Raw genomic sequence first — 23,699 nt, forward strand, 5'->3', positions numbered from 1 at the left:
CAATCCCCAGCCCCTTCCTTCCCCTGGAGTCTACGCAGCCTTCTCGTCAGCCCATGGCTTGTGACTTCTGCTCCTGAGGAAAAGAGGGATCATTAGGCACCCCCAGGCCTAGCTCTCCTCCCTCCCCTCACCTCCACTGGTTCTTGCAGGAAAGGTGCCCCTGCCCTCCTGCCCACATCTATGCCCACCCCAACCCAGCAGCTCTTTTCTGGTGTAAGGACACAGGACCAAATGTCTCCTGTCTCGGGCTAACCACAGTCACTGCTAAGCCCCCTGTTTCATCCTGACTCCCTGACAGTTCCCAGATGGCCTCCAGGCTCCACACTTGCCCCCTACATTCCCTCTTGGGAGCAGCCAGAGTGATTCTCCTAAAGAGCAAAAGTGCCCATCAGCCTCTGCCAGAACCGCATGCTTGCCCACCCAAGGCCTCCCCTCCTCTCCCGCTACCCCAAGCCAATCTGCGACCAGACAAGCCATGGAGGTCTCCAGCCCATCCTGCTGCTGGCCTTACCCCGACGCGGCCCTTTCCCACTATGGAGGCTTATCCACCCACCCCCTTTCTGAAGACCCGATTCTTCCTGGTCCCTCGGATACAGCTCCAAAGTCACAAGTTCTGCCTGATCTGGACATCCCTTTGTCACCAGCCACTAGAGGCTGGCAAGGCTCGTTTGCTCCCCACTAGAGGAGCACCCCTGAGGGCAGGGCCAGTGTGAACAGCTCCCTATGCCTCCCACTTGAGCACATGGCACACGTTGGTAGAGACAATGATTAGGACAGGGAACGGCAGGCCTGGAACAGAGCCGGGAAAGAGATTGCACAGGGTCTCGGTGCCAGAGTCCTCTCTGGATAGGTTCCCAGGCTTCCATTTGGCTGGCACCTCTGGTAGGAAGAAGGGGTTGCCTTCAGATCATGCCCCTGACTCTAGTGACACCAGGGCCCTCAGTGACCCACATTCAGAAAAAGGAGGACACAGGTCTTCCACAGTTCTTAAGGGTCAGTGAGGCACAGGAAAAGTGGAAACCCAGCTGAGAGTGAGTAGGGAGTGGGGTGTCCATGAGAATATGAGAGGTCCCCTCTGGGAAGGCTCCCATAAGGGCCAAGTGATAAGCCACAGAATGCTCTAAAAGTGTCAATGGTGCTCTAGGCACTGAGGGGGTGAAGGGGGGTAGAGAGTGCAGAGTGGTCTTGGCCTGAGGATAGGGTTGCCATGCGCACAGCGTCCTTGCCTAGCTGTCCCCCGCAGCTGGCTCTGGACCTTGAGAACTCAGACAGGGGTCCAGTAGCCATGTCCCCACATGGGTGATCCCCTTGGTCACGGGGTTTTTGTGGGGCTGCTGAGTGTGGAGACTGGGTCACACCCTGTCCCCCAGGTGGCACCCTCTGCCAGCCCTGGGGCAGCAGCAGAGGGCTCATCCTGGGGGCTGGGCTCTCCCAGGCCCCTGTCACAGCACTGCCCCCTCCCCGCTGCATACCTTGCCCACAGCTGAGCAGCTGGGAGGCTATTTATAAAGGCGGGTGAGATCAGCAGCCGGCCAGCCGCTGCGGAGGCTATAAATTCACAGGCTGAGGCCGGGCCCCACAGGAGCAACCACCCGGGGTGCCGGGGCACCGGAGCCGGGATGAGCGCCAGTGTGGGCGGTGGGGACAGTGTCAGCGGCAGCAGCAGCAGCAGGTAGGGCTCGGGCCAGGCGCATGGGGGCTCATGGCGTCTCACATACTCACTGCCTGCCTGCCTGCCTGCCCTGCTCGCAGCTCACAGGCTTCCGGCGGGCCCGAGTCCTCAAGCTCTGAACTAGCCCCGGCTGCGCCAGCCCCGCGGATGCTGCAGAGGCTGCTGGGATCTGACGATGAGGAGCAGGAGGACCCTAAGGACTACTGCAAGGGTGAGGCCTGGCCTAGAACTCAGGCAGCCAGGTGCCGCCAAGGGGGGCGGGACAACCCAGGAGAAAGAGGGTGCTGGCATCAACCCACGTGGGCCAGGGGGCCAGAAGGGCGACGGCCCCCACGGGGCTCTATTGGCTCCCTTCCCCAGGTGGTTACTACCCTGTGAAGATCGGGGACCTGTTCAATGGGCGGTACCACGTGGTGCGCAAGCTGGGCTGGGGCCACTTCTCCACCGTCTGGCTCTGCTGGGACATCCAGTGAGTGTCCCCTTTGCCCCCTGGGTCCCAATGCCAGCTGGGATCCTGCCTCTGGGCTTGGATGGGGCCATCACGATTTCCCCATGGGTCTAGCTGGGGCTGGCTGCTGACACGGGTCTTGGCGTTGCAGGCGCAAGCGCTTCGTGGCCCTGAAAGTGGTTAAGAGCGCAGGGCATTACACGGAGACAGCTGTGGATGAGATCAAGCTCCTGAAATGTGTGAGACACCTCCCTTACCAACTCCCAGCTCTCTGGGAGCTGCCTAGGGCCTGGCAATGTGGGTGCAAGGCCTGCTGGGGCTCCTGGGGAGGGGCAGGCTTCCGCTGGCTCTGACTTTCTGGAAGGACCTGGAGGAGCTGGCAAGGGAGGGGCTGGCAGCTTTCCTTCCAGCAGCCCACTGGAATGGGAGAGGGGGCTGCTGCTGGGAGCAACTGGTGAGGGGCAGGTTGGAGTCATCCATGGCCCCTTGGTTTTTGGTCCAGGTCCGAGACAGTGACCCCAGTGACCCCAAAAGAGAGACCATTGTTCAGCTCATCGATGACTTCAGGATTTCAGGGGTTAACGGAGTCCATATCCTTTGTAGGCTGAGCAAAGAAAGCACTGTGGCAATGCAGGGGCCAGCTTATGCCTTTGTGGCTACTAGGGCCTCAGTTTGCAAATCTGCGCAATGGAGTTATATGCCTTCCAATGACACTTGTCTTTGAAATGCCCTACTTTTTATGGAGAAGGGGTGGGTAACCAGGTTACTGAGTAACCCCCAAACAGCAGGGGCCACCTCTGTGGCACACCTGGGCATTGGAGTGGGGCTGATCTGCGACACTGTGTCTGCTCCTCAAGTGCCTTTTCTCTAGGATGACCACAGAATGTACCATCCCAATTAGCATACCTGGCTATGACAGGGACACAATGACACCTGGATGGTGGTGATCATCAGGACCACCCAGGCCCAGCCCTGCACTGCCTGAGCCTCACTGCTCCCCCATCCCAGCTGAGGGTGAGTGGGATCTGTGTCCCAGCTGTGTGTCTGCCAACCACCCTTCACTCCAAGTCCCAGATGTGTGCATGGTTCTAGAGGTCCTAGGCCACCAGCTCCTCAAGTGGATCATCAAGTCCAACTACCAGGGCCTGCCTGTGCCCTGCGTGAAAAGCATTGTGAGACAGGTGAGTGTCCCAGGCCCAGTGTGCACAGCATTGGGAGGCAGCCTGGGCAGGGCTGGTGGAGCTCAGGAGTGGCTCTCCCCAGGTGCTAAATGGCCTGGACTACCTCCACACCAAGTGCAAGATCATCCACACAGACATCAAGCCTGAGAACATCCTGCTGTGTGTGGGTGACACCTACATCAGGCGCCTGGCTGCTGAGGCCACAGAGTGGCAGCAATCAGGGGCCCCACCCCCATCCCGCTCCACAGGTACCAGAGCCTGTGTGGGGCTGGAGCTGGGCCTGGGGGCCTCCGCCCCTGCCTGAGTCTCTGTTTCTTTCTCTCCCCACCATCGGTGCCCATCCTGCCCCCAGTCAGCAATGCCCCCCAGGAGGTCTGGGTAAGTTGGGCACTCTTCTTTTCTTGTGCCTCATCTCCCCATGTCCTCAAAGCTTACCTCCTCAGCCTCCCCACCCTTCCCAGCACCCCTGCAGTGGCATTTCCAAAAGGCTGGGTGGCCTAGATGAGGGGCATACACAGGGTGGTGGGTCACATGACCCAAACTGCCTGCCACTGCCTACCAGCTGAGGGGCCCAGGCTGCCCCTGGGGAGGCAGACACCCAGTCAGAGGCAAGCCCATCAGCTCCTCCCCAACTTTGAGCTTTGAGAAGTGAAGGCAGGAGTGAAGGCAGAAGGTGCACCGGAAGCTGATGCCAAAGAGTGGCCCGGAGGGGGGTTGTGCCACATTCTGATGTCCACGGGAGCCCTGGAGCCCGGAGGTCTTGTCCCCTGTGGGGTGTGCGGACCACAGGCAGATGCCTGGGCTGGTCAATGGATGGGTGACAGGAACCCGGGGGTGATCCTGGCTCTAATGGCAGCCAGGTAAGCTGTCGAAAAACAAGAGAAAGAAGATGAGGCGTAAAAGGAAACAGCAGAAGTGGCTGCTGGAGGAGCGACTGCGTGATCTGCAGAGGCTGGAGGCCTTGGAGGCAGCAGCCCAAGCCGAGGGTGAGGAACTGGAGGGGCTGGAGGGGCCCTGGGGCTGCAAAGCATGGCCACCAGAGCATCAGCTCACACACCACCACTTCTGCCATCTCCCCAGACTCTGGCTCAAGACTAGAGGGGGGCAGCGGCTCCACCTCATCTTCTGGCTGCTACCTTGGGGGGGCCAGGGCCGGCCCCTCCCCAGCTTCCTCCTCCCCTGCCCAGGGTGGAGACCGAAGCCTCAGCTCAGGCTCCCAGACCTCAGGCTTCTCCGGCTCCCTTTTCTCTCCTGCCTCATGCTCCATCCTCTCAGGCTCATCCAACCAGCGGGAGACTGGGGGCCTCCTGTCGCCCAGCAGTAAGCAGGGCAGGGTCAGCGGGTGGTGGGCAGGTAGGGTGGGAGGGGCCAGGCTAGCTCAGTTTCTCCCTTCTTTTACTTACTTAGCACCATTTGGTGCCTCGAACCTCCTGGTGAACCCCCTAGAACCCCAAAATGCAGACAAGATCAAGATCAAGATCGCAGACCTGGGCAACGCCTGCTGGGTGGTATGAGCGTGCCTTGGAAAGCAGAGCGGGGTGCCCTGTCATGAGGGTGGAGGCAGAGGCCCACTCCTGGGGAACCCCAACCTGACTTGGGCCTGTGGGGCAATTGATCCTTTGTTCAGCAAGGGCTTGCCCAGCAATACACTTGACTAGACCCCCTCGGTCTGCCTGGCATGGCGAGACCCAGGAGTAAGTTTGTGGGTCCCACCCAGTCAGTAGAACTGGACCATGGCAAGAGGTGGGGGGCCACTGGGAAGGGGCCAGCCTCTGCCTCAGATCACCTGGCCAGTTCCTCCTGGGACTTTTAGGGATCCTGAGGGCCCCACTAAGCTCCTTGCATAGCCCAGAGGAGGTGGGAGGAGAGTGGGAGACTGGTGGGAGCAGGCCAGCTGCGGCCCCAGCTCCTCCCCAGGGCTCCCCTTGCCTCCAGCACAAACACTTCACTGAGGACATACAGACGCGGCAGTACCGGGCCTTGGAGGTGCTGATTGGTGCTGAGTATGGGCCCCCAGCTGACATCTGGAGCACAGCATGCATGGTAGGCCTGGGCTGCTGCCACCACGGGCCAGCCTGCTGGCCAGCAGCCCCAACCTCTCCTCCTTTCAGGCCTTTGAGCTAGCCACTGGCGACTACCTGTTTGAGCCCCACTCTGGAGAAGACTACAGTCGTGACGAGGGTAAGGGAGGTGTGCCTTGGGTTCAGCCTCAGAGCCTTGGGGCCTTTGGCCTGCCTGCCAGCCTCCTCTCTGTCCACAGACCACATTGCCCACATCGTAGAGCTCCTGGGAGACATCCCCCCAGCCTTCGCCCTCTCAGGCCGCTACTCCAGGGAGTTCTTCAACCGGAGAGGTGGGGCTGAACAGGCTCCGGCTGCCTGGGTGCAGAGGGTCAGGCTGGGAGGGACCTTGGGTTCTGAAACAGGGGATCATGGGCCTCCAAGCCAGAAGCCGTGCTGGCAGAGTTTAACCTAAGTCCTGCTGCCCACCCCAGGAGAGCTACGACACATCCACAATCTCAAGCGCTGGGGCCTATACGAGGTGCTCATAGAGAAGTATGAGTGGCCCCTGGAGCAGGCCACTCAGTTCAGCGCCTTCCTGCTGCCCATGATGGAATACATCCCCGAAAAGCGGGCCAGTGCGGCCGACTGCCTCCGGCACCCTTGGCTCAACCCCTAGGGCCTGTCGGCTCCTTCCTGAACCCTCACCTCTGAGTGCCTTCAGGGAGAGTGAGACAAGTGCCATCCTGCTGGGGCTGCCCTCTCCCACCCTGCGGGTATAGGCTCACACTGCCCCATGGCCGAATAGGCATGCTGGGGCTAGGCCCGCCTGTGGAAATTTGTTCTGCCCCTGACCCTCAGAGAGGGCTCTGTGAGTGAGAAGTGTGTTTCGTTTCTTAATAAAGTGTGAACTCAAACACCCGCATCCTGGAGTGACGGAGCGCAAGACCAAGGGCTGGGGCAGAAACTCGTTTATTCTGGGTCTTCCCAGTAAGCCAGCTGGGGTGCTGGGGACAGCCTAGGCCTCCACAGCCCGGCCGTTGCTGACGCGGATATGGCGGATGATGTCCTGGATGGCTTCCGATGTAGTGCCCTGGCCCCCAATATCTGGAGTGTGTATCTGTGGGGAGATGGGCACACTTGGGCACACAGCAGGGCCCCCATGCCCAACCCCCACCCTGCACGGGGCCCAGGTCTACCCACGGTTGCCTGTGGCTTTCAGGGGCTGGAACTGCCACCAGGAAGGCAACAGTACCAGCTAAGGCCCAGAAGCCCTACCTACCTGGTACCACCCTCTCCTTGGGGGCAGCAGGAAGTGCCAGGTCGCCATCTCCAGCCCATCGGGTGTCACACCAGCTCAACCCAGGCTAGGGGAGGGGTTTGGGGGTGGGAGATGTAGGGAAGGGGAGAAGAGGAGCCTTACGTTTTCATTGTCCATGGATGCCAACACAGCATTGCGGATGGAGGTGGCGTAGGAGTGTAGCCTAAGGAGGGAGAGCAGCCTTCAGTCCTCAGGGCCTAGGGAACTGGATGAGGGGCTCACAGCTGGGCATGGAGAAACCACTTACTTGAGGTGATCAAGCATCATGCAACTTGCCAGCAGTGTAGCCGTGGGGTTGGCAATATTCTTATTGGCGATACTCTTGCCTGTGTTCCTTGTAGCCTGGAAGAGGCAAGATGACAAAGGGAGTGGCAAATGTAAGAATGTAGGGAGTATGATTCCATTCCTGTGAAGTGTCCAGACAAGTGAATCCACAGAGAGAAAGCAGTTCAGTTGGTGCCAGGGCTGGAGGGGAGGGAATGGGGAGTGACTGCTAATGGGGACAGGGTCTCCTTTTGGGACAATGGAAATATTCTGCAACTAGACAGAAGTGATGTACAACACAGTGGATGTACTTAATACCCCTGAATTATTCACTGTGAAATGGTTTCACTTTATGTTATGCAAAATTTTATTTCAATTCTTTTAAACAAAAGACTTAAAACAAAGGAATCAATAAAATGTGGTCTATCTACATAATGGACTATTATTCAGCCATAAAAAGGAAAGAAGTACTGACAGGCTACAAAATGGGTCAACCTGGAAAACATGCTAAGGGAAAGAAGCCAGTCACAGAAAGCCACATGTTATATGATTGCACTGCTATAAAATATCTGGAATAGGCAAATCCATAAGACAGAAATCAGATCAGTGGTTACAAGGGGCAAGGATGGAGGCAAGGATGGAAAGCAACAGCTGACAAGTAGTGTTTCTTTTTGCGGTGATAAAAATGTTCTGGAATAGTGGCGATGGTTGCACGACTCTGGATATTCTAAAAATCAATGAACTGTGCACTTTCAATGGATGAACTGGACGGTAGGTAAGCTATAGCTCAAAAAGGCCAGCAGCCCTGGCGCAGTGGGCAGCACTCACCGTCTCAAACACAGCATACACATGGCCATAGTTGGCCCCAGCCACCAGGCCAGGGCCCCCGACCAGCCCTGCACAGACATTGTTGACAATGTTGCCATAGAGATTGGGCATCACCATGACATCAAACTGCTGGGGCCGGGACACCAGCTGTAGGACAAAGAGGGGACAGATAGAAGCTTGAGCACAAGAAGCCCAGGGTGCCTAGGGCAGGCAGCCGTGGAGCCCAGTGCATTAACTACCTGCATGGTGGTGTTATCCACAATCATATTCTCAAAAGTGATCTGGGGGTAACGAGCTGCCACCTCCTTGCAGCACTGGAGGAAGAGGCCATCGCCTAGTTTCCTATGGGGCGAAACACAGAACCCCAGCTCAGCTACTGCAATGGTCAGCTGGCAGGATGGGGTATGCAGATAGCCACAGAAGGCTGGGTTCTAACCTCTAGCCACCCCCGATCTGCAAAATGGGCAGAATTCTGCTCCACCTCCCCCAAGTGTACACTGGGGTAGGGTCATGGCTGGACACAGGCAACGAGGCACAACCCTGGGTGTATGGGTGTGGCCCCTTGGTGGGTGGCCAGGGTCCTGGGCCCCAAGTCCCTGAGAACAGGCTGAGGAGGCTGCTCAATTCAGCTGCTTCAGGACTATTGGCAGAATGGACAGGAGCATGGCGGGGGTGGGGAGCATACATAATGTTGGCCTTGTGCACGGCTGTCACTTTCTTACGCCCACTCTCCTGGGCCAGTTTGAAGGCGTATTCAGCAATGCGCAGGGACTTGGCCTTGGTGATGATCTTCAGGCTCTCCACCACTCCTGCCACACTCTGAGAAGGAGATGAGGGAGAAACCCAGGTCCTGTCTGATCCTGCTCTCTAGCACAAGCTTGTTGGGCACAGCCTTCCTTGCCCCTGACCCTCCCCAGGCTCCTCCCCGGCCCCCATGACCCAAGGGAGGGAGTGAGGGGCCAGCCCAGGTCTCACTCACCTCATGCTCTAGGCTGCTGTACTCGCCCTCTGTGTTTTCCCGGACAATGAGAATATCTATGTCCCTATGCCGGGTCACCACTCCTGGCAGGCTCTTACAGTGGATGACATTGGCATAGAGGTCTAGGCTGGTGCTAGGGACACAGACAGAGAGAGGCAGCTGGCCAGTGCCACTACTCTCTGCTGGTACAGCCCACCCCCACTGAGCCCACCCTGTGTACTTGGCTCTCACCGAAGAATGTTGTTTCGGGATTTGTGGGATGGTGGCAGGTTATGGTTTGTTTCAATATTGCCTACAGGACAGAAACAAGACAGGCGATCTGAAGAGGGGACCCCCAGGCTCAGCTGTGCTGCCATGTTCCCCTTCCTGACCCAGGGAATGCACAACAAAGGCAGCTCAAACCACAGAAGATGGCTTTTGGCAGCAGAAATACTTTACAGAACACTAGAGTGTAACTTTTAAAATAAGCCCCATGAGGGCAGAGGGGTGTGTGTATGTGCACTTCACTAATGGGTTCTGAGGACCTAGAAGAGCACCTGGCACATACCGGACACTCTAAGTACTTAGTGAATGAAGAAATGAACAAGGCTTGGCCGCTAACCAGGATGTCTTCTCAGACCCTGGGAGGAGAATGGCAAGACCACGGTCTGGCTGGAGAGAAAGTGACCACTCCTGCTTACTAACAGGCTGAACAGCCAGGCTGGTGCCAGCCAGGAGACCTTGGCCAGGGTGACTGCCAGGTCCTGCATCAATGTGCCATACAAGCCCCACCTCAGGGACAGGAAAGGGCTGCCTGAAAAAGACCACAGCTTGGCCTTGACTGGACTGAGCACACCCAGAGCAAGTGCAGCTAGGGGAGTAGCAGCCACTGGGAAATGGCACTCAGAGGGCGCCAAGTAGAAGAGGCATTTCTCAGGACCCATTAGGGCCACAGGTGCCTTGAGTCATGCCCTGCCTAGACTGCCTTTACCCAGAATGCCTCGGGCACCCTGTGGTCAGCATGTTAGCCTCTCCACTTCACTGCCAGAGCCTAGGTCTCTACTCTGGTTCACCTTAGCTCACACACTCCTCACACCAAACAGTGATGGAAATACTTTAAGAACCTGGACCTTGTTCTGGCTGGTGTGGCTCAGTGGATTGAGCACTGGCCTGCAAACCAAAGGGTCACCGGTTCAATTTCCAGTCAAGGCACATGCCTGGGTTGAGGGCAAGGTCCCCAGTTGGTGATGCGTGAGAGGCAACCACACACTGATGTTTCTCTCTCTCCCTTTCTCTAAAAATAAATAAAATGTATAAAAAAAAGAACCTGGACCAAACCAAGGCAAAGTCAGGAGGAGCTAGAATTCTTGTTATATCCATAGCTGTGCCAGCTGGAGCCAAGGCAGCAGGTAGAGGTTGAAAACTACATCTCTGTGACACTTGGTTTGTGAAGACAGACTCTGAGAATCAAAGCCGACCCTAACAGAGAGGGCTACCTTAGGAGGTAAGAAGAGGGTGGGGGACAGTCCATCACTGGACAGGTCCCACACAGCCTAGTGCCACCAAACTCTCAGAACTGCAGCACAGCCAGGCACCCAGAAACTTCCATTCACTCTCCAAGCACAAGGATCCTTCCTAGCCAGAAAGCCCTGAAGTCAGCTGTGGGGTCCCAGGGACAAGTATCAGCTCAGAAGTGAAACAACCATGTCCCCCAGCTCACCTTTCAGGGCCACGCGGTTCCGACGGATGGCCATGATAGCATTGCGGATGTCCTCTTCATCGGCATTGGAGCTCACATGCACCTCTTCAAAGTCCACTGGCACACACGCGTGCCTGGGGCAAAACTAGATCAGGGCAGCTGGCCCTGAGCCTCTCCCACCCCTCTTCTAAGAAGCCTGCCTGGACCACTGGCTATAGAGGCCTCTCTCCTGCTGCTGCCCACCCTGATCTGGCTCTGGCTGACAGGAGACTGGGCCCACCTGCAACAACTGATGGGGACTTGCTTGACATCTACAACAGTTAGCAGGATCGGTGCCACCTTTCCCATGCCCAGGCCAATCTGGTGGGATCACCAGCACCGGGATGAAAGGCCTGGGCTTATACCTCTACTACCTCTGGCTCACTGGGTGCTTGGGCAAAGTCTCAGCCAGTGAGCTTCTAGACTTACTGACCCTCTGGCCCAAAGTTCTTAGGGCACCCCCCTGGCTGGGCCTGAGGCACAACCTGCCCTAGGGGGAGGCACGCCTGGGGGTGTTGTACCTGAACACAGATTTGACGTGCAACATGAGCTCTGGCCCAATGCCGTCTCCTGGAATCATGGTCACCGTGTGTCGCCCACCATACTTAGCTGATGGAGGCTGGAAGGAGGGGGAGGGTGAAGGCAGGCCTTTCGTTCCCTTCCTCCCACCAGCACTGACCCAATGGGTCAGCAAATCATGAGGTGCCAGCTTGGGGTACCTTACCCTGTGCCCCACCCCATCCCAGACAGGGCTGATCACAGGGGTTCTGTGGTCGGGAGAACTACACAGAAACAGTCACTGCCCCCACCTGGACCTGGGTCAATCCCAAAGCAAGTAAAAGCCCCAAACCTAATTGGCAGATGAAAAGAATACTCACAATTGTTTGTTGCTAAAGGGGGGACAGGAAGAAAGAAGATTTGTGTCAGCCAAGGTTGGAGGAACAAGACTCTGCCTTTTCCCTGGGGATACCGTCTAGTACAGTTCAGGTAAGAAGGTAAGGAGGAGGAATGGGTGACTTCTGGAAACCACACCTCAGAGGGAAGGACAGAGGACTAGGGAACAAAGAGGCACAGCACATACTCACATCTACACACCAACAGACAGGGGCACACATGCACGAACACAAATATACACACATGTGCAAACACAAACATACCATACATACACGTGTGCACCCAGGCAAGTACTTACTGAGAAGCATCTCCGGGGGGCCTCGTGGGCACCTACAACCTGGCAAAGAGAACCCAGATGCCAGTGGTTATTACCCAGCCCAGAAAGTCAATTTGGCAAGGAAGAGCAACTGTCCCCACAGTGCCCAGACAGGCCCTGCATGTCACCCCCTCCACGTCACCCCTCCACTTCATCCATGCACACTGCCCAGTGAACAACAGCACCCAATGCAGGCCCAGACAACCAGCTCCAGAGCCATTTCCCAGGGACCAGCCTGCTGAAGCCCCATGGAGGGTCATCACAATCCTTTCTGCTTCCTTCAGCTCCATGGTCAGTTTTTAAAGAAAATGTTTATGTCCCCCCCCCCCCACAACTTCAGTTGTTTCTGATTCTTTTTTGGTCAGTTATTCCTATTCAGTGATGTCTGTAACATGGAAAAGTTGGCATGCTAAACATGGTACAATTAAAGGAAATCATTACAATACATGAGAGGGCCACCCCAATAATCATTTTATCTTTTTTGTAGCTGAGTTGGTTAGAACGTCATCCCTATACACCAAGGTTGCAGGTTCGATCCCCAGTTAGGGCACAAAAAAGAAGCAACCAATTAATGTATCAATAAGTGAAACAACAAATCAATGTTCCTCTCTCTCCCTACCCCAAAAATCAAATAAATATGGTAAAATGTTTTTTAAAGAGCAGCATGTGGTCAGAATGTGGAGAAAATACAGAACATGGAGATCAGAAGAAAAAGACAGAACCCACCTTGCACTCCGAAGACAAGTACTGTTGGGAACTGCCCTCCCGAGTCAGAAATCCAAAGCAACCATGCAGGAAAAACCCAACCACTTTTAGAATAACAGACACCAATCTTTTGGAAGGCTTTTGTAAAGGACCACAAAGCTGCTTCCCAGCCTACATGGATGACAAATGTCCCCAACTCCAGCTCCGAACTGGCCACATTTGGCCACATCGGTGCCATGCTTGACAGCTTCAGAACAAAAACCACCAAGCCAAATAAGACAGGTGCTAAGAAGTGACCAATCTGGAGTCCCCACATTGTCCTGGAGGGAGAAGCCCTCATCCAAGGTCCCACTGCAGGGGGGCTATAGGCCCACATACTTTCCTTCCTGCTGTGCCCCACCTGGGAGCACACCTGGGTGTTCCCCAATCCAAAGAGGGGGGACAGAACCAAGGTCCTCTTTCTCACTTGAGAACGCCTTGCCACTTGCCTGTGGAGCTGCATCGGAGCATTCCAGCCAACAAGAGAGTCACTGTGGCCATTTCTCAAAGAGCCATGCCTTCCTCCTAGAAGTCTGGAAAGCTCAAGCAGAGGCTGGCCATCTGAGTCTCCTGGCCAGTCTTCACAAGGCATGCATGCACTTGCACGAGCTCTGGAAGCACAGATGTGCCACTCACCCACCCAAGCCAGGAGCTAGCAGTGGGGTGACTGCTAGGACAAGATGCTCCGGGAATATTCGGCCACCCATGTGGCCCCTGGATCCTTAGTCACAGGCACACTCAGGGCTTTTCTATTTTCCTTCTAACACTCGTCAGTATTTGGATTCAGCTTATCTATAGGCTATCAGTACAAACTTGTGGAAGGAGGTGTAGACTGCCCTTCTTCCAGGAAGCTTTCCCTGATGCCCTAAGGGTGCTGAGCTATTGGTACCCACCCCTGGTTCCAAAGTCCTATACCAATTACTCTCCTTCCAACCACAGTCTCCCTAGGTTGTCACTGCCTTGCTCCCTCCCCGACCCCTAAGCCCCCGAAAGTGGAAGCCAAGTCTGCCTAGTCCCCTACTGTCACCCCAAGATCCAGCAGAATGCCTGGCCCAGAGCTAGGACACAAGAAACATTTTCTGAATGAATGAGCATATCAGAAAATATAGGGTGAGATGGAGGGCTTTTGGGGCTAGGGAGACCTCAGTCTGAACCAACATCCACTACTCCTAGCAACAGGTTAACCTTGCTTAGCTTCCTGTCCTCATTTGAAACCCACAGAACAGGATTTAACAGTCACCTACTTTATGTGACTGTTAAAGGATTGAGCAAGAGAAGGTATGGGAGCTCTGCAGTCCCTAGCAAGGCACACAGAGCCATGCAAAAGCATACCGCCCCTTTACCCCAACAAACCCCTTGTTGGTATTCAATGGGGCGGGAGGGGATGCTGGGCTGACCCCTGTCCCTCCTAGCAGTAATTCTCTCTGGGCAGTAATTCTCTGAGCTTTGGCCTTCTGAAGTCCACTGGCACTGGACAGCTAACTCAGGCGTGGTGGTGAGCCAGCCCTTGTACCAGGCATGGCTCTGGACTGTGCAACTCTCCTCCCCGACCTTAAATCACATCACCACCACCAGGGCTGAACCTCTTCCTCACCTGGTCCCAAAGCTAGATGTTCCTTCTGGCTTTGGCCACCAAAGATCCAGACAGCTCTCATGTTAGAGACTTCCCTGACCTTGCTCTAAACAGATGCAGACACCTTCCTTCACAGTTTTAGAAGTTCTGCCTCACATCCAGGCCCAGTGAAGTTACCCATCAAAGGAGCTCAGTATGCAGCAGGATGGGATATATGCACGGGCTGCCTGCTTATTTCTACAGCAGGAGGGTGTACCATCAGCCCTCATTCTTTGACAGTGCTACAGAAAGGAATCCAGGGTGGTATATGTTCCTGCCAAAGGGCTCCCACACTCCACAGCTTGGTGAGGCTTCTCTTTAGCATGTTTCTATTGGCTCAAGTGTCAATGGTAGCTGCATGTTTTCCCACAAGTTCCCAATTAGTGGGAGCAAAGATCTGGGGTTCACTTCTAAAGGTTCTCATAAGCAGAACAGCCAGGCTCAGGGCAAGACACTGCCTGGATTGTTCACAGACCCCTATGCCCACCCCAACATGGACACAAGCACATACACAAGAGAGGTCAGTGAGGAGACAAATGTCTTCACCAAGACCCTGTTGCAACTTAGCTGCCAGAGTTGTCAGGGCCTCTATAAAGTCTCTTTCATCAGCGAGATGGGAAAAATGAGCATTTTATTTTTTTTGTTTGTTTTTTTTTAAATTTTATTTATTTATTTTGAGAGAGGGAAGGGAGGGAGATAGAGAGAGAGAGAGAGAGAAACATCAATGTGCGGTTGCTGGGGGTTATGGCCTGCAACCCAGGCATGTACGCTGGCTGGGAATCGAACCTGGGACACTTTGGTTCCCAGCCCGCGCTCAATCCACTGAGCTACGCCAGCCAGGGCTAGAAATGAGCATTTTAAATAGAATTTCATAAAGCATAAGCTGTTACAGTGCGGTCTTCCCCAGGAAGAGGAGAAGCAGACAGGAGATGTGTTCACAAGGAGTGTCAACAACGTTGCTGGGTTCTAGGTCAGTGGTGGCTAGGTCTTTTTGAAACCCTTTAAGAGGCAAAACTGAAGCCCAGATAGAGAAGGGGCCGGGCCCAAGGCCACCCAGTAGGTCAGTGCAGTAGACAGGCCTGGAGAAAATATCTTTTGTCCTCCAGGCCAGTCCTGGATCGCTGATGCTTCAGATGGCTTACAACCCACCCAGAACTAAAGTATCCTCATTTAAGTATGTAAAGAGAAAGGAATTGGACCCAAATAACCAAGATCCTAAACGGAGAGCTCCGGTAGCAAAGCCCCAGGGGACCTCCCACCCTGCCAGCCTCAGAAACCCTAGCTCCCTCCTATTCCAAGCACCTGTGGTGGAGCGACAACTGGAACTATAAGAATGTTGGGGGAAGGGTTGGGGGTACTGGCAAAGATCAATTCTCTATCTCCACTGGGTTATGTGGCAAAGCAGTTCACAAGAGGAGAAACCCGAGGAACGTAGGCAGGGAACCCGGTTTCCAAAGCAACAAGAACAAGGCAGACCAAGACACGTGACCGCCTTGGAAGGGATCCCACAATGGCACTAGGGAGATGACACTCGGGCCGCCGAAGACCCTTCTCCCCACCTTCCCTAGCTCCCTACCACAACATGAAAACCCCACGAAAAAGCCGGATCAGTGCCAACTTTAGCCAATCCCCTCACTGACAACGGAGGCGGCCAATCAACTCCAAAGCACAGCCCTCTCCCCAGGCCTGCAACCAATCGGATTCCAGGACATTGTGGAGGCGAAGGCCCCACCTCAGACCCCACCGAGGGGCAAGGACCCCCACTGAGCGTTGCTGCTGTCCCTGCATCCCGCTCCCCGCTCTCACCTCCCAAGGACGGCAGAGGAGGGCTGGCCTGAGCCCTGACTTCGCAGTGCCGCCAACGGCCATCGCCACCTTCAGCGCCATGACGGAAAGTGGGAACAGCGGCACTTCCCAACACGGAAACACCGCTCTCGCGAGATTTCGGAGGGGCCCAGAGACCGCGGAGTGGGCGCGGACCTGGAATGCGCACGCGCAAGGCTTGCCTGTTCTCACGCCCTTTTCCGGCGCCGGGAGCGGAGCCGCCGCCGCCATCTTGGGGGGCGCCCAGCTGGGCCGCTAGGCCGGTGAGAGGACACGTCAGTGCCGCCAGCGACGTCACAGGCTCGCCCGGCCTGCCGGCGTCTGATTGGCTGCTGCGTTCTCTTACGCGTCGCGCTTCCTTATCTGCCCCTCGTGCTCAGTAGAGTCGCTCCCTTTTTACCTCGGCATAGAAGAAGCGATGGTGGCGCTGGCATCTCTCGGCGCCCTGGCGCTACTCCTGATGTCGGGCCTCTCCTGCTGCTCAGGTAGCGGCATGGCAGGAGCTTGTTTCTGTCGAGCTTCTCTCCCACCACTGGTGGTGCGTGGCGGGTAGGAGGGGTGCGGGCTAAACGGGGTTCTGGGCCTTTTTCTTCTGAGAGGCAGGTGGCCTCGGGGCGCTACGACCAAGGCCACCACGCGCTCCTGCACCACACACCTTTACCCAGCAGCCAGGCTGCAGGAAGAAACAGCCAAGTCTTTCTCCCCGCCCCGTCCGCTTCGAGGAAGTTTCAGAGCCTCTCTCGTGCACCCAGCCCCCATCTCCAGCAGAGAAAGTGACACACGTCCCTGTTCCCTCTCCCGGACCTCCTGGTGTCGGAAGAGGGTCGTACAGGAACAGAGCTCTACAGCGCAGGGTGATGGGGTGAGAATCTGGACTGGTGGAGAGGAGCCACCTGACCAAGTGCGGTGGGGCCAGGCCTTCCCGGGAAGGGAACTCTAAGTGAAGAGGGAGCAGGTACCGCCCAGGCAGAGTGGCCATGAGCGTGAGCAAGTTAGATCGGAGCTGAAGAGGTTAAGGTAAGCGGGAGCCTTGAGTGTCAGGCCAGACTGTTGACCTTTGACTTTACCCAAGGCCCTGAGGTAACCTTAAAGGGCTTTTCAGCAGAGCTGAGCCACCCCAGTCAGATCAGTTGACATTCTTGGGAGATTCTTAACACCTAGTGGCAGGATTGAGGTCAGACTGGAGTCCAGAAGTGTGTTGAGAAGGACATCCTTGCAAGAGCCAGAGCAGTCAAGGGGCTGGATTGGGTAAGGGGTGCTTTTCTGTGCATTCACTTTACCTGCCCTACTTCAGGCCAGCATCCTTGGTGCCTGGGTTGTTTCACCAACCTAAAAGGCCTCCTGCCTGTGCCCTTCTCTCTTATCCCTCAGGAACTCCCCATGCTGTAGTCAGTGATGTCTGGAAAGGACAAACCTGGCTGTATTACCCTCTGGTGCTTCCACAGTGCCCACAAGAAAAAGGCCAAGCTTAACAGGGCGCAGAAGGATCTGCGGGATGTGGCTCCTGGGAACCAGCCCCACCAGTGTTCCCAGGCATCTTCTGGATGTCCAAACCCAAAACCTCTGATTGTCCCAACCCTAAGGCATGGCGCTGCCAGACACTACATTCAGAGAGCAGTTGGCTGAGAACTTTACTATTGGTAGCATTTACTTGACGCCCCATCACTTAGGTGGCACCCTTTCTCTGTAGCCTCCAGCAGTGCAGAGATGGCTAAGGCAGCATTCTTTCTCTCGGGGCAGCCCTGTTCAAGGAGACAAGTTTTGTATCTGGATCCAGAACTTCTCCCATTCCCTTCCCTTGGGAAACACTGGGGCCAGTGTTGGCCTTCTGTCAACCGTGGCTGGGGTCAGAGACCCTTCCCTTCATCTTGAAAGCCCATGTGCTTGCCTAGCAGCACCATGTTTGGGGTTTGCGGAGGATGCCTTCAGTAAACTTGAGGGCTCTTCATGGCTCTGAATTGATGTCAGCTTAGCCCCCTGGGCTTCTGGGGTGCTCTAGGCCAGGGCAAGCTGCAGCCCCAAACCATCACATGGCTTCCCTGCCTGTAGGTCCAGGGACAGATGCAAGTTGTGCAGTGAATCCATGCAGTCACCCACACACAGACTCACCTCTTCTTTCACCCTGGCATTGAGGTTCTACCTGAACAAAGCCTTCCCATTGCCCACCCCTCCTTGCCACTGCATTTCTGACTGATCATTTATATGTGTCTCCTACATCCTACCTGGCAGCATCCAAAGGGCCCCATGTGTCCTCAGCCGATGAAGTGGGAGTTGGGGTCAGGGTGGTCCCTTCTGCCCCCTGGCCTGGCATGCACAAGCTAGGCTTTACCCAGGCATCTCTCTGCCTCCTCCCCACAGCAGAGGCCTGCGTGGAGCCCCAGATCACCCCTTCCTACTATACAACCTCTGACGCCGTCATTTCCACTGAGACTGTCTTCATCGTGGAGATTTCCCTGACATGCAAGAACAGGGTCCAGGTGAGGCAGTGGGTGTCCAGCCAGGAAGGTGCTGGGGTGAGAGGCGGGTAGTGAACCTGGGACCTTGGGCATCAGCTCCTCAACTGGCAGTTGATGGGGTCAGACTCGGTGACCTGTATGGATTTTGATTCACAGGTATAGGAAGGATCAGGGCACTCCAAGATCAGATTCTAGCAGGTGTTTAAAGAACATTCTCCTAAGCTGCCTGGTTTGCTTTGTCTAGGTGCAGTAACGTAGGTAAACACTTTGCTGTCTTGAAAGCATGTACGCAAAAGTGAGAAACAGCCAGGGGTCAGTACCTAGGAACCGTCATCCATTTTGTGGTTGTCTTTGCCAAGGTCTATGTCCATGTGGGCATTTTGTAATTTTAAGACTGAGGAGACCTGGCCTCAGCCCCTGACCTTAACCTGCAGCCCAAAGGTCCAAAGAAGGAGGTTGGGCCTTTTGGGTATACTTCCTGGGCAGCTCATTGGGCACCCCTTGGCCCCAGCACCCTCTTACAGGCTCAGAAATGATGAGGACGCTTTAATCATCCCACCCTGTTCACAGTTAACAGGTTTGCTGTGGTTTAGGGAGGCCAGGTCATAAGGGGAGTGTGGCCCCATCCCACTCTTTGACAGCATCTGTGGTTGTAGGCTTCCTGGCAAGGCTCTGCATTGTGCCATGCCTACCTCTGTGATTCTTATGGTATCCCCGCCAGACACACTGCAGTCCACAAATATGCCCAGCTTCCCTGTGCACAGGCCACAAGTATTGCTGTAGACAACACCGTGGGGCCTTGGCCAACAGCCAGATAAGGGACCATGACTCTCCCCTTGTCTCCTCCCCCAGAACATGGCTCTTTATGCTGATGTCAGTGGAAAACAATTTCCTGTCACCCGGGGCCAGGATGTGGGGCGCTATCAGGTAAGAGATGCTTTGGTTGTCAATTTGGGGGGAGACCACCGCTCACTGGTATGACTTGGAACCCTGGAGGTGGCCTGGTTAAGCAGGGGCAGGGTTATTAGCACTGGCAGGGGAGCCCTGTTGTGTCCATTGTATCCACCCTGTACCAAACACCCATGCCAGGTGTCCTGGAGCCTAGACCATAAGAGTGCCCACGCAGGCACCTATGAGGTCAGATTCTTCGATGAGGAGTCCTACAGTCTCCTGAGGAAGGTGAGTATCACCTCGAGCCCTTTCCAGGCTTGTAGGAGGGAGGGCACTCTCCTGATACAGCCTCCTCCCTGGGAGGTCTGGGCCACTTGGGGCCTTGCTTACAGGAGCAGGAAGGCTGGGCAGGTGCCTTCCTACCCACCTGCCCCACCCATTCCCCATGCTTGCACCTTCTGTGTTTCTCCCTTACCCATTTCTCTCCTCTCCTTCCATGACTCAAGTCAGTGTTCCTGCCTCTCCTACCCCACCCCACTCAGCAGCACCCCTAACTCCAGCACCTCCCTTACAGGCTCAGAGAAATAACGAGGACATTTCCATCATCCCACCCCTGTTCACAGTCAGTGTGGACCATCGGGTGAGTGAGCCGAAGAGGCTGACCTGGTCTTGAGAAACAGCAAGCACAGAGCAAACCTCATCCTTTTTTAGGGGTTGGGGGCTGAGCCATAGTTGGCCAGTGGGTCTTTATGCCCCAGAAGGAGGGTAACCAGAGCTGGCTGGGCCCCTTGCCCATCCATCCCCTGAGCATGCTTTGGTCTCCTTTCTTGCAGGGCACCTGGAACGGGCCCTGGGTTTCCACCGAGGTGTTGGCCGCAGTCATCGGCCTAGTGATCTACTACCTGGCCTTCAACGCCAAGAGCCACATCCAGGCCTGAGGGCAGCACCCTCAGCCCCCTTGTTTCTTTCAATAAAGTTATGTGGCTCCTCACTTACTTTGCCACACCTTGCCTTCCACACAAGTCAGAGCTGGGCAGCCAGAATCTCCTGGTCCACCCCAGACAGTGCAGCACTGAGTGTGGATGGGGCTGAAACTCCTGTCTCATGGGTTTGCTTTGCTCTTTGCTATTGCAGGCTGTCCTTCCTCAGCCCCCAGCTGAGCCTTCCCTGCCTGGGGCCCCTAGTGCCCATTGTGCACCTCGCCTGGTTGCCTGCATTGGTGTGAATGGGACAGTTGTCTTCTCCCCCAGCACATGCCAGTCTTCTGGCAGAGAGGACTGCCATGCCCTAGCCCCTCTGACTACCTCCCACTGGGAGTGCAACTGCCTAACTTCCCTGAGACTCTGCAGTCAGCAACACATGTAGACTACAGCGCGCCTAGCCTGCAGTGGCTCCTGTGTCTGGAGCCCAGGGCAAAGCCGTGTGCTGACGCACTTTCTGTGCTTTTCCTGTGGTACATTGTGAGTGCTCCTATTTTTTTTTAATATTTTATTTATTTATTTTTAGAGAGGGAAGGGAAGGAGACAGAGAAGGAACATCAATGTGTGGTTGCTGGGGTCATGGCCTGCAACCCAGGCATGTGCCCTGACTGGGAATCGAACCTGCGACACTTCGGTTCACAGCCCGTGCTCAATCCACTGAGCTATGCCAGCCAGGGGAAGTGAGTGCTCCTATTTTACTGATGCAGTTGAAGCTGATACACCTGGCAGCCTGGGGCATGGTCATTCTAAACATTGTACCCTGTCCCCTTCCATGTTGCTTCCCAGTGCTCCCACTTCATGGTGGCAGGTGGGACACAGAAGGCACAGGAAAAAAGGTGACCCTGACCCCCATGCCTCTGTGCAGCCCATTGCTAGCCCCCTCCAGTTCAGCCTTGCACTTTGCCCTCCTAGTGCCCCTTGTGGACACCAGACATCAGCCTTCCCCAGAGCAGTTTCACTGGTGCCACCCATGGCTGCAGAGGTGCTGAGAACCTGGGATCCAAAGGCTAGATGGCAAATCCCAGGGGAGTCCTTCCCACACACGGTCCAAGTCAGTGCGCTCGGCTCTGACCCGGTGACTGCCTCCCATGGGGTTCTCAGTGAGGGGTCATTGGGCCATTCTGGTGGTGGGTGCTTGATCACCATTGGCTGTGTAATAGGCCTGTGTGAACACAGTAAAAGCCTCAAGAGGTTGCACTTGCAAAGGAGGGTACGCCTAAAACCTACCTGGGAGAGCAGGGGCTCCCATTTCTGGGCTGGGTCCTCCATAGCAGTAAGAGCTGGGAGGGGTGAGAGTGGCTTATGACCTGTGTGGGACTGCCTGGGGACCTCCTCCAAGACTATGGGACACTGGCCTCTCTCTGCTCATTGGGATGGGAGCAACTAGCAGGAGTGGGGAGGCTCTGAAGAAGAGCTGGGTCCTCACCCCCAAAAGCAGTATAGCAGGAGAGTCCGGGGTAAGGAGAGGACCAAGCCCCTTGGGCTACTGGCTGCTAGTTTCTGGATTCCAGAGCAAGACCAGCAGAGGGAGCCCAAGGGGAAGCCTGCTGGTGGTGGTCAGGGCTCACCCTGACTCTAACAAAGTGAAGGAGACTGCTGGTCCTCCTGTCGTGCATTGAGCAAACAGCCTGGGCAGGGCAGGGCAGTGGCAGCTACGTGAAGCCCAGTGATGACTCCACCATCTGCCCAATGGCAATGAGCCCCAAATGTGAAGTCACTGCTCCAAGGTATCAATTGCCAAGGGCTGTCAACCCTCCAAGAACCAGTGAGAGCCACGCCCCAGTGCTGGCTTTCATATGGCCAAGGGACTCCAGGTTCTAGGCCTGTCTTGGCCCACATTCCTGGAGCACTGGGCCTCCCCCACCAACTCCCCACCAGAGCAAGAGTGGGACACCTTTCAAGCAGCTCATAACACACATACATTAATTACTAAAAATCTGCAAAACACCAGAAAAAATTAGTTTATTTACTTTTTAGGAGGAGGGAGAAAGAGGGAGAAATATTGATGAATGCCCAAGACAAATGTCAATTGGTTGCCTCTCACATACCCCAACTGGGGACCTGACCTGCAACCCAGGCACATACTCTGGCTGGGAATCAAACCAGTGACCCTTTGGTTTGCAGGTCGGCACTAAATCCACTGAGCAACACCAGTTAGGGCCAGGAAATGTTTGCCGATCTGACCCAAAAAGGTATGATTTTTATTCATTCACAATGGATGGCTATTGTGTCAGCTGCTGTCATTTCTTAATTTGACAATCTAAGGGAAAAGAGGTTTAGTCAAGCATTGCATATTTTTAAAATTCTTGCAACACACCAGTTGGAAATTGCTGCTCTAGAGCCATCAAAGTGAGCCAGCAGCTAGAGAGGGATGCCCAGGGGTCAGCTGGCTTCTGTCTCCAACTCCCCACACCCATTTTCTGTGGCAGGGGAGACCCATCCTCTTCCATGGGGCTGTATCCCTTCCAGGAAAACAGACTGGTCACAAGTGTCTAGGAACCTCATCCTCAGCAAGAAGTGTCAGAGGACTGAGCTGAAAAGGGGGCATCTCCTGCCCCCACCCCTCTTGCTCCCAATTGTCCCTTTTCACCAAGCCCTTTACTCCCTTCCCACTTGCTGGTGTTCCAGCCTGCAGTGTGACACGTTGGGCCTTCCCTCCCAGCTGCTCAGACAGCCAGACAGATGTGGCCCCCTTGGGAACCAGCCTTCCCAGCAGGGCACTGGGCTTATAGGAAAATAAACTCGATTCCTCGCTCAAGCCCATCTCAGTCAATTAGCAGAATTAACAAGAGGTCTACATTGTTGTTTCAAGAGACTTATTTTAATGTGTCCTTGCCCACTTTGGCTGCTGTGTCCAGCGTCTGTTCAAGAGAAGCTCCCTCCATGGCCACATTGCCCACCCCAGGGAGTGCCATGCACAGAACAGGCCACACCGAGTTGGCCTTCAGGGAACTGGCCCCCACCCAGCATGTAGCATGATTCCTGGCACTTGATGCCTAGTGGTTTGCTCACTGAATGGAACGACCAGCATCTGTCTGCACATCTGGAAGTCCCCAAACCAGAAGGGCCCTCTGTGGCCACCCAGGTACTCTTCCATTTGGCCAAAACTTTACTCAGCATCTTCTACCTGCTAGGCACTGTGCGATCCCCAAATGGAGAAGATAATTTGTGCTTTTGAGACGCTCCCAGCTCCTTGCCCCTGCTAGGGCTTTTCCAAGGCAGAGGGGGAGAAGATGAGTGGAACCCTCTTCTCTCAGGCTCCACCGGGGAATGGGTGTTGGCCTCATTCAGTGGCAAGCCCTGCCACCAGTCCTGAGCCAGGCCTCTGCCACCCTTCCCTGCATCTGGGAACCACCCTGTGGCCATGTCACACCCCTGAAATGATTCAAGCAACCCTGTCATACCTCCTCCCAGAATACAGGACAATGACATCAGAAGACCTTGCTGTTCCTTAGTGACACACCAAGAAAAGCAGAGGCACAGCTTTCAATTAGTCCCAGTCCTCGCCTGCCCTGCTGCCCCTCTCCCACTCCAAACTGATTTCTTCTAGCACGATGAAAATGAACACAGGG

General features: G+C 55.4%; 3 protein-coding genes across 7 annotated transcripts; 2 read left to right on the forward strand and 1 right to left on the reverse strand.

Moving 5' to 3' along the window:
* The first annotated feature begins 1,558 nt into the window (after positions 1-1,558).
* On the forward strand, positions 1,559-6,207 carry SRPK3 (SRSF protein kinase 3). Of its 2 annotated transcripts, XM_045845417.1 has the most exons (15): positions 1,559-1,672; positions 1,753-1,883; positions 2,033-2,141; positions 2,272-2,359; positions 2,623-2,710; positions 3,195-3,301; positions 3,384-3,549; positions 3,654-3,679; positions 4,158-4,287; positions 4,382-4,621; positions 4,709-4,809; positions 5,237-5,344; positions 5,413-5,482; positions 5,562-5,654; positions 5,796-6,207. In XM_045845417.1, the coding sequence occupies exons 1-15, from the start codon at positions 1,620-1,622 to the stop codon at positions 5,978-5,980; spliced, it is 1,695 nt and encodes a 564-aa protein (XP_045701373.1). In that variant the 5' UTR covers positions 1,559-1,619; the 3' UTR covers positions 5,981-6,207. The 2 variants fall into 2 exon arrangements, with proteins under 2 accessions (XP_045701373.1, XP_045701374.1); XM_045845418.1 differs by lacking the exon at positions 5,237-5,344 and having other exon boundaries at positions 1,574-1,672.
* A 50-nt stretch (positions 6,208-6,257) lies between these two features.
* On the reverse strand, positions 6,258-15,936 carry IDH3G (isocitrate dehydrogenase (NAD(+)) 3 non-catalytic subunit gamma). Of its 2 annotated transcripts, XM_045845447.1 has the most exons (13): positions 15,783-15,936; positions 11,603-11,641; positions 11,289-11,300; positions 10,932-11,029; positions 10,393-10,505; positions 8,925-8,985; positions 8,694-8,826; positions 8,400-8,533; positions 7,954-8,056; positions 7,715-7,861; positions 6,870-6,964; positions 6,725-6,785; positions 6,258-6,421 (listed from the first exon to the last, which is right to left on the reverse strand). In XM_045845447.1, the coding sequence occupies exons 1-13, from the start codon at positions 15,861-15,863 to the stop codon at positions 6,320-6,322; spliced, it is 1,179 nt and encodes a 392-aa protein (XP_045701403.1). In that variant the 5' UTR covers positions 15,864-15,936; the 3' UTR covers positions 6,258-6,319. The 2 variants fall into 2 exon arrangements, with proteins under 2 accessions (XP_045701403.1, XP_045701404.1); XM_045845448.1 differs by lacking the exon at positions 11,289-11,300.
* A 120-nt stretch (positions 15,937-16,056) lies between these two features.
* SSR4 (signal sequence receptor subunit 4) lies at positions 16,057-20,138 on the forward strand. Of its 3 annotated transcripts, none has more exons than XM_045845449.1 (6): positions 16,057-16,338; positions 18,134-18,277; positions 19,109-19,183; positions 19,346-19,435; positions 19,722-19,787; positions 19,981-20,138. In XM_045845449.1, the coding sequence occupies exons 1-6, from the start codon at positions 16,219-16,221 to the stop codon at positions 20,083-20,085; spliced, it is 600 nt and encodes a 199-aa protein (XP_045701405.1). In that variant the 5' UTR covers positions 16,057-16,218; the 3' UTR covers positions 20,086-20,138. The 3 variants fall into 3 exon arrangements, with proteins under 3 accessions (XP_045701405.1, XP_045701406.1, XP_045701407.1); XM_045845450.1 differs by having other exon boundaries at positions 16,057-16,285; positions 18,159-18,277; XM_045845451.1 differs by having other exon boundaries at positions 16,057-16,285; positions 18,162-18,277.
* The last annotated feature ends 3,561 nt before the right edge of the window (positions 20,139-23,699 follow it).

This window comes from Phyllostomus hastatus, unplaced genomic scaffold (genome assembly GCF_019186645.2).
Source record: "Phyllostomus hastatus isolate PE091 unplaced genomic scaffold, TTU_PhHast_1.1 phas_contig_471, whole genome shotgun sequence".
NCBI lineage: Eukaryota > Metazoa > Chordata > Mammalia > Chiroptera > Phyllostomidae > Phyllostomus > Phyllostomus hastatus.